Here is an 8,474-nt window from a genome sequence, read left to right as displayed (position 1 = left end):
CGTTGTGGTTTTTTAGTTTGAGAATGTACAACCTGAGTTCCCAATTTAAAATCTTAAGACGATGAGTGAATAAGTCTATATTTGTAGAAACTTTATTTTTTTTGTTTTAAACTTTAAATTTGCTTTTGTTTTTTGTGTCTTTCGTTCGAAAATCTAAAGTAATTCAACAAGCTAATAACTAATGAATGAAACTGGAATATAAACTTAGGCTATAGTATAAGTTAAGAAGTGTAACTAGAGTAGAGTTATTAGCTCGATGCGTTGAATTAAGAGAAGCCAGAGTGGATTCATAAAAATAATTTGGAGTAAATATGCTAGAAAATTAACTTATCAATACTTGACGTAAAAATAGCACCGGCTAGCCAGTTTTCGGACTGGTCATTTAAAAATAGTCAACGTTTGCAAAGTCATTAAAAAATAGTCACTATTTTGCTGCAACACGGAAAGTTCCAGCATAATATACTGGAGATCGGTGCACCTGTGTATGACCTTCCAGCATATTATGCTGGAACTCCAACACGCGGAAAGTTCCAGCATAATATACTGCAGTATTTTTTCGGATTTTGAACAGTATTTTCGTTCAGATTTATCTTTTCATGAAAAGTGGTTAAATTTCGATTACTTTTAAAACTACGACTATTTTTGAATGACGCGTGTAAATCTGACTATTTTTGAATATCTTCCATACTTAACTCCTATATTTATGCAAAGTTTGAGCCCCCAGTCCAAAAAATAAAGAATCGAGGGTAGCCTAGGTCCATTATAGACTAAGAGAATTCTTCCATAATCCATGTGGGACACATACATAGTCTAATATGACTCAGTGACGTAGCCAGAAATTTTCGACTCAATGGTATAGCCAAAAAATTTGTCAAGGGTGTTCAAATTTAAATAAGTCAATAATTTTTTTTTGGTCCAAGAATGGTATACCAAATTTTTTAATTCAAACTATACAATATTTATCTAAACAATAATTTTTTTAATAGAATTATAATTTTATAAATCAAAATTGAAATAATAAAACAACATTAAAAATTTGACTAATAAAAGTAAACATGAAACCAAAGGGAAGAGAGAGTCGAGAGGATTTGTAGTGTTAAGGGTGTTTAAAATCTAATATATAACCACATGAAGTACTTAGTATTTATCTTATATATATGGTATAAATTTATGGCGAATTTGGCTACGCCACTGATAGGACTAGTATATATACTTCATCTGGATTATGAGAGGACAAGAGTTTTAACTCCAGAGTTAAACCAAACACTTGAAGAAACAAATGGGATCACTAGTAAATGAGAGCTTCAGCATTGAGCTGCAGCAGCTTGATGCAGCTAGTACTGATACTGCAAGGAAGGAGAGGACTCAGTGGCTACTGACTTCTCCTAATCCACCAAGTCTTTGCCATGAACTCATTAATACAGTAAAAGAAACTGTTTTGCCCCATGGAAAAACCACAAAACAATCAAGAAAAGGAGCTTTTTTCTCATTCATGCAAGGTTTATTTCCAATTCTTAAATGGGGAAGAAATTATAAAGCTACAAAGTTCAAGCATGACTTAATGGCTGGCTTAACTCTTGCCAGTCTCTGCATACCTCAGGTAATTAAAGCTATGGTTCTTACATTTCTGTTCCTCAATGTGGCTTATGTAACATTTGATTAAAATATCAATTTGCTTTCAGAGTATTGGATATGCTAATCTTGCAAAACTTGATCCTCAATATGGCTTATGTAAGTTCCAAACACCAGTTTTTGCTTTGGTTCATCTCAGTTTCTTGTTGTACTTAGTTTATGTGTGTTTTCTCTTTTTGTTTCAGATACAAGTGTTGTTCCACCATTGATATATGCTGTGATGGGGAGTTCGCGAGAAATCGCCATTGGCCCTGTTGCTGTTGTATCACTACTGCTTTCTGCTATGGTTCCCAAACTTGTAGACCCTGCTGTTGATTCTATTGCTTATAGGAATCTTGTATTCACTGCCACATTCTTCACCGGTGCATTTCAGGCTGTTTTTGGACTATTCAGGTACTCCTTCCTTTTTATTTTATACGACCGTGTTTGATTTAGCATGAAATTTAAGAAAAAAAAACGTGCTTTTGGCATGTAACCAAAAGTATCTTTTGAACTTGTCGTCCAAATATGCCATAACACAGGGAGTAACAAATTTTTTTGTCTTTTTTTTTTGTTAAATTATATATTATAAAACTTGGAAAGGATTGTAAAAATAGCTCTGCCTATCCTGGAATATGGTTATGAATTTACAGTACTTAATTATCAGGTTGGGATTTCTAGTGGATTTTCTTTCACATGCTGCAATAGTTGGGTTCATGGGAGGTGCAGCAATTGTAATAGGCCTCCAACAGTTAAAAGGTTTGCTTGGAATTAACCATTTCACAACCCAAACTGATGTGGTGTCTGTACTGGAAGCTGTTTTCAGATCATTCAATAAGGAGCCAGTGAGCATCTTCTTTCTCTTATCTGTTGCATTTTTTATCTTACTCTTGGCTTACTAAAATTTTCCTTTTGCACCTTTATAGTGGTTTCCTCTGAATTTTATAATTGGCTGCTCGTTCCTCGTCTTCATCCTAATTACCAGGTTCATTGTAAGTAGCTACTTCTTTTGATCATCTTTTTCTCTTATTTTACGGTAACTATATCCTGCATTTTATTCATCTCTTGGGTACTTGATAAACTACAGGGAAAAAGAAACAAGAAAATGTTCTGGCTACCAGCAATGGCTCCTCTTGCATCAGTTATACTATCTACTTTGATAGTTTATCTTACAAATGCTGATCAACATGGAGTCAAGATTGTAAAACACTTCAAAGGGGGTCACCCTCCAAGTTCAGTTCATCAATTACAGTTCAAGGATCCACACATTGGAGAAGTCGCGAAAATTGGACTAATTTGTGCTATCGTCGCTCTTACTGTCTGTCTCTAATCTTTGTTTCTGTCTTCCATTTAATAGTTTCTCAAATTAGATGATAATATTCTTATACCAAATACTGTCAAATTCTCCTCAGGAAGCCATTGCTGTAGGCCGATCTTTCGCTTCAATCAAAGGCTATCATCTTGATGGAAACAAAGAAATGACAGCCATGGGATGTATGAATCTTGTGGGATCTTTAACTTCTTGCTACATAGCAACTGGTAAGCTGTCAATTAGACAATTTTTTTATTCATTTTAGTACTATACTTTAATTTTGCTACTGATAAGTTTTTACTATAACATTGTTGCAGGTTCATTTTCAAGAACAGCAGTGAATTTCAGTGCAGGAAGTGAAACTGTGGTGTCAAACATAGTTATGGCAATCACAGTACTCCTATCCCTAGAGTTGTTAACTAAGCTATTGTATTATACTCCATTGGCTATACTTGCATCAATTATCATATCAGCACTTCCAGGATTAATTGACATAAATGAAGCATGTCATATTTGGAAAGTGGATAAGACAGACTTCATTATTTGCATTGCTACCTTCTTTGGAGTACTCTTTGGCTCAGTGGAAATTGGTCTTCTAATTGCGGTAACTAAGCCTTTCCCTACATCTATATGCCTAATTTACAGCTTCTTGGCTAATTATATGAATTTCATCAACAAAAAAAAAAAAAAAAAATATATATATATATATATATATATATATATATATATATATACACATAAAATAATTTAATATAGCTTATATCAACTTGTTTCGGACTCGGATAACTAGAAGAAATAGACAGTCATGTGAGTCATCTGTGTTTATTTCTAAAATAAATAAATATATACATAAAATAATTCTTATATCGTTGACATCAACTTGTTCCGGACTCGGATAACTAGAAGAAATAGATAGTCATGTGAGTCATCTCTGTTTATTTTTATTTTCTTATTTTTTATAATGTAGTTTTATTATGTTAGCGACAGTTGATTCTAGGTGATGCTCTTTCCCTTTTGCACCATAAGGGGTCGTTTGGTAAGGAAACAAGTTATCTCGGGATTAATTATCCGGGAATTGTTATCTCACATTTCTATAGGGATAAAAATAGCCCTACAATCCCGGGATAAGTTACCCCGGAATTAATTATATTGCGCTTTTATCCGTAGAATAAACTCACCTCAAATTTAATCCCTGGATTAGTTATTCATTACACCCAGTACCATGAGAAAAAGTAAAAATAACCTAACAATATTTTGTCGCTTATATCTCTGTTGGATTTATTGCAGGTTGGCATCTCATTTGGTAAAATAATAGTTGATACAATTCGACCAAGTGTAGAACTACAAGGCAGACTTCCTGGAACATACACCTTCTGTGACATTACTCAATTTCCTGTGGCCACTGAAACTCCAGGAATCTTGATAATTAGAGTCAACAATGCTTCACTCTGCTTTGCAAATGCTAATTTCATAAGACAGAGGTATAACTTTAATTTTAATAGAGGAAATTCAAAATAAAAGCTAAATAACTCTGATTTTCTTGTTCAATATTTATCTGTAAATTTCCTTTCTTTTTAAAGGATATTGAGGTTGGTCAAACACACAAGTGAAGGGCACATCAAGGAGAAGATTAATGTCTTGGTGCTCGATATGTCCAGTAAGCATTACTAATTGCACTATATCCAGTATGTTTTTTTTTTAATTTTTTTGGTTTTAATATTTATAGGACAAATTAAATTTCTTATTACTCTCTCCGTCCAAAAGGATGATACTCTTCGGATTTTGAGAGTCAATTTTTTTTTTTTTATAATTTTGATCATGAATTTAGACATAAAATGTGTAGGTTTTTAAGTAAAATTTATATATTTGGAAACTATATAAAAGGTACTACAAGTCACAGTAATTAATAATGTACAATATTTAAAAGGTACATAAAAAAGTCGTGGTCAAAGATCAACTCGTTTGAGTCTCGAAATTTGAAAATTATCATCCTTTCTCGGACCAAGAGTATATTTTATAGGAATATATTTTTATCCTTTTATTACTTGTTGAAGTTTTCCCTTTCATTTATTTGTTTATGTAATTCTCTGTGCTTCACTAATCTGAGGAACTTAGAGCGATTTTTTCATAAAAGTTCTAAAAATTACAGAAAAGGTAAAAAAAAAAAAAAAAAAAAGAAAAAAGAAACACACTTAAAGTTTACACAGTAGTGGTGTTAAATGAACTGTTTGAGTCAAATCCGAGGGTTAAGCAGGTTGAATAAATAAATTAGTCGCGCCCCAACACCTCAAAAGGTTAGTAGGTCAAGTAACAAGTCATGACATAACTTGATTACTAAACCTAACTCTGGATGGATTAGGCGGGTTACATAGTCTAATATCTAAACTGACACCTCCTTTACACAACTAGATTAAAAGATGAGATTTTTGTAGTTCTTAAACCAAAATAGAGGATATATATAATTAGATACATGAGAAAAGAGTTCAGTGTAATTTTTAATTTTTAATCCTACCTCTCTATTACGACATCGATTACATTCTTTGCAGATGTAATGAATGTGGATACATCAGGAATCGTGGCATTGGAAGAGTTGTACAGAGAATTGATTTCCCAGGGCATGCAAGTCAGGCTCTAATTTCCTTTTACTTTCTAATAATGTGCCTAATTTATATAAGTGCATAGTAATTTATACTAATAAAAATGACGTTTTTTCTTTCCCTTTTTTCCTTTTGTGCAGTTAGGTATAGCTAGCCCAAGTTGGAAAGTGATTAACAAGTTGAAAGCAGCAAATTTTTTGGATAAACTTGGGAAAGGATGGATTTTTCTCACCGTGGGTGACGCTGTAGATGGCTGCTTAACTAGCAAAATGGACGTCTAAGAAAATAACAATTGTTGTAAATCTAATGTCGTTCATGCTTGTTGAGGTACAAAGAGGTGTGATTGATACGATGGAAAACCTTTCAAGAAAATGTCTTCCCAAAATAAGTTTTTATTTTTTTGTTATGGTGGTTGATTGGTTGAGTGAAATATGTTTTGGATTTTTTCTATTAAGATTGATAACAATAGTAATAAATTGGATATGTAGTTCTTTGATGAAAAGTTTTGAGTAGTAAAGATTGATGTAATGCCTAAACAAGTCGTGCAAGAAGGTATAATATGCAGATGGACTATCCATTAGATGGTGTTGGTTAGGGGGAGCTTATTTGGGTTAGAAAGCTTCTTTTTTATCAGTTTAAACGACTTTTTTCAGAAAAGTTCTGTTCCGAAAACAATTTCGAACATCTTTTAAGTATTTAACCGTAAAATACTAGTTAGGAGAATTATGGGTTTCTCCTTGCGGAAGCAGATTTGCAGCAACTACAACTTATGTTACGAGTAGGTAGAAATTATCACAAAGCGAAAACATTTCTTGATTTTCACAGCCTAGATATCTTCTACAAGATGTAGAGAATTCAACTCTAACGGTCATTATTTCCCATAAGAAACATTAAGAAAAGCTTCTTTTTCTATGCTCATAATGGTGTATTTATAGGTTATAAGCACAGACATATCCAGTATTTAATATTTATGAGTTCCTGTAACGATCTCGACTAAATTTTCAATTGTAACTGGGTTCACATTCAAACTTTTATACATATTTAGTAAATTTTTCGAACACATTTACATTATTGGGACAAAATCGACTGAATTCACGTGAACCCGTAGGTGGGGAGGTGGGGAGGTGGATCCACTCCTGGTTATAAGTAGGGTTTTAGGAAGACAAACTAATGGGCTAATGAGCTAATTAACACCTCTTATGGATGGACCCGACCCAATAGCTTCTTCCAACAATTTTAAGAATCATTTCATCAAGAAAACTGTCCAAATCATGTGGTAGGAAACCAGCACTGAGAAGTTAATGCAGTAGTGCATTACATATGTTAGGCGATTATGCTTGGAGGGGGAACAATGCCAATTTTGACTGAAGGAGATTATATTGGAGTTATCTGAACACCAGTATAATTATTTGACTTTCCAAAAATAGAGCTTTCAAATTTCAATTATGTTTCATAGGGACCAGGAAATGTTAGGCCTCTACATGAAGGTTGGCAGCAGTATGGACCGTTATCAGCATGCCACCATATACATAATCTATGGCTTTATAGGAGCACTATGTAAAGTGAGTGATCCATTTCTGAGAAACGAAAAGTATAGGCAGAGAAAAGGCAAGGAAAAATAACCAGAAATATTACTGATAAAAAAAAAAACAAATAAACACTTTGATTTAACTCTGATATAGTCATGGAATGAGTAGGGGAACAAATAACCAATATAGCAGTAGCAGCAGCAGGATCTCCACAAAATTGTCATATTGTAAACCCACTGTACATCTAAGAAAGGGAATTAACGATCGAGCTCTCACCTAAACTTGTGGAGGTGCTGCTCTAAAAGCTTAGTCAATTTGGATAGCTATATATATGTAGCCAAATTTACCAATAAAAGAACTTAACAAAGCATAGAAAAGTGAATTTTAGGTTTAGTTAGTAGATATACAATAGCTTTTACTCCCTCCGTTTCAACTTATGTGAACCTATTTCCTTTTTGGTCCGTGCCAAAATGAATGACCCCTTTTCTTATTTGGAAATAATTTACCTTTATGCAATGATTTATAGCCACATAAAATATATGTGCCTCATTTTACACCACAAGTTCAAAGGTCTTCTCTCTTTTTTTAAACTCCGTGTCCAGTCAAATGGATTCACATAAATTGAAACGGGGGAGTATTAGTTTGATTTGGTAGTTAAACAAATTATATAAAAATAAAGAAATATATTTTTCTTACGTGCAATTAATCTTTCAAAAAGGCAGTCATTGTGGTGTCATGTTGTCACCCCTTTCTTGATCATGTACCTCGTGGTCACCGCTAGCCTCATGATTATGAAAGCATGCAAATTAAAGAAGATTGGTCTTGAAATGCATGGTTAAATATATGTACTATTGAAATATATGATCATGTACCTAGGTTGGATAAACCAGTCACTAAGAGTACATGTGCATTAATGTGAAGTAGGTTTATTTGCCTATTTCGCGTCTAAGACCATCTCCAAGGCTACTTCATTTCTTGCACCAAATCCAAATTTGGTGCAAGAAATGGTGTTTTTTTTGCTCCAATACAATACTAATTCTTGCACTATTATAGAGCATGAATAGTGTTGCTCCAAATTTGTTTTAGTGCAACACTATTCATCACTCTAAATTTGGTTTAATATTATTTTATTCAATCTTTTTATTTTGTGAACTTTTAATTTATCATATATTGTGTATATAATTAATTTTTATATTAAGATCTTTATAATTTTAATTTTATATCCTATTTTTTGATATATTAATTTTGTATATATTATATTTATATAAAATTATAAGTTAATTTTATTATTATTATAATTGTATAAAAAGAAATATAACCATTATTTAAAAATAAAAAATGCAAATGTAAGATATCTAATGTTGCTAAAATTGAAAAGTGAAAACTAAAATTTAAAAAAGAAAATTAACAATACATAAAATAAAA

General features: G+C 32.5%; 1 protein-coding gene across 1 annotated transcript; it reads left to right on the top strand.

Moving 5' to 3' along the window:
* Nucleotides 1–1,162: 1,162 nt before the first annotated feature.
* LOC107766288 (low affinity sulfate transporter 3) lies at nucleotides 1,163–6,022 on the top strand. The gene is made up of 12 exons (XM_016585041.2): nucleotides 1,163–1,600; nucleotides 1,683–1,731; nucleotides 1,818–2,025; nucleotides 2,279–2,456; nucleotides 2,538–2,603; nucleotides 2,699–2,929; nucleotides 3,024–3,150; nucleotides 3,241–3,527; nucleotides 4,211–4,404; nucleotides 4,504–4,580; nucleotides 5,470–5,546; nucleotides 5,661–6,022. The coding sequence occupies exons 1-12, from the start codon at nucleotides 1,280–1,282 to the stop codon at nucleotides 5,799–5,801; spliced, it is 1,956 nt and encodes a 651-aa protein (XP_016440527.1). The 5' UTR covers nucleotides 1,163–1,279; the 3' UTR covers nucleotides 5,802–6,022.
* The last annotated feature ends 2,452 nt before the right edge of the window (nucleotides 6,023–8,474 follow it).

The sequence above is a fragment of the Nicotiana tabacum genome, chromosome 16, assembly GCF_000715075.1.
Source record: "Nicotiana tabacum cultivar K326 chromosome 16, ASM71507v2, whole genome shotgun sequence".
Taxonomy (NCBI): Eukaryota; Viridiplantae; Streptophyta; class Magnoliopsida; order Solanales; family Solanaceae; genus Nicotiana; species Nicotiana tabacum.
The sequence above is the reverse complement of the archived record's forward strand: the minus strand, read 5'-3'. Positions and strand labels throughout refer to the sequence as shown.

Bases quoted from the DNA above. Each gene is read 5' to 3' on its own strand.
- LOC107766288 (XM_016585041.2), top strand. From the start codon at position 1,280: ATGGGATCACTAGTAAATGAGAGCTTCAGCATTGAGCTGCAGCAGCTT. The intron at 2,457-2,537 runs GTGAGCATCTTC...GCACCTTTATAG, and splicing joins GATCATTCAATAAGGAGCCA to TGGTTTCCTCTGAATTTTAT. The intron at 4,405-4,503 runs GTATAACTTTAA...TTCTTTTTAAAG, and splicing joins GCTAATTTCATAAGACAGAG to GATATTGAGGTTGGTCAAAC.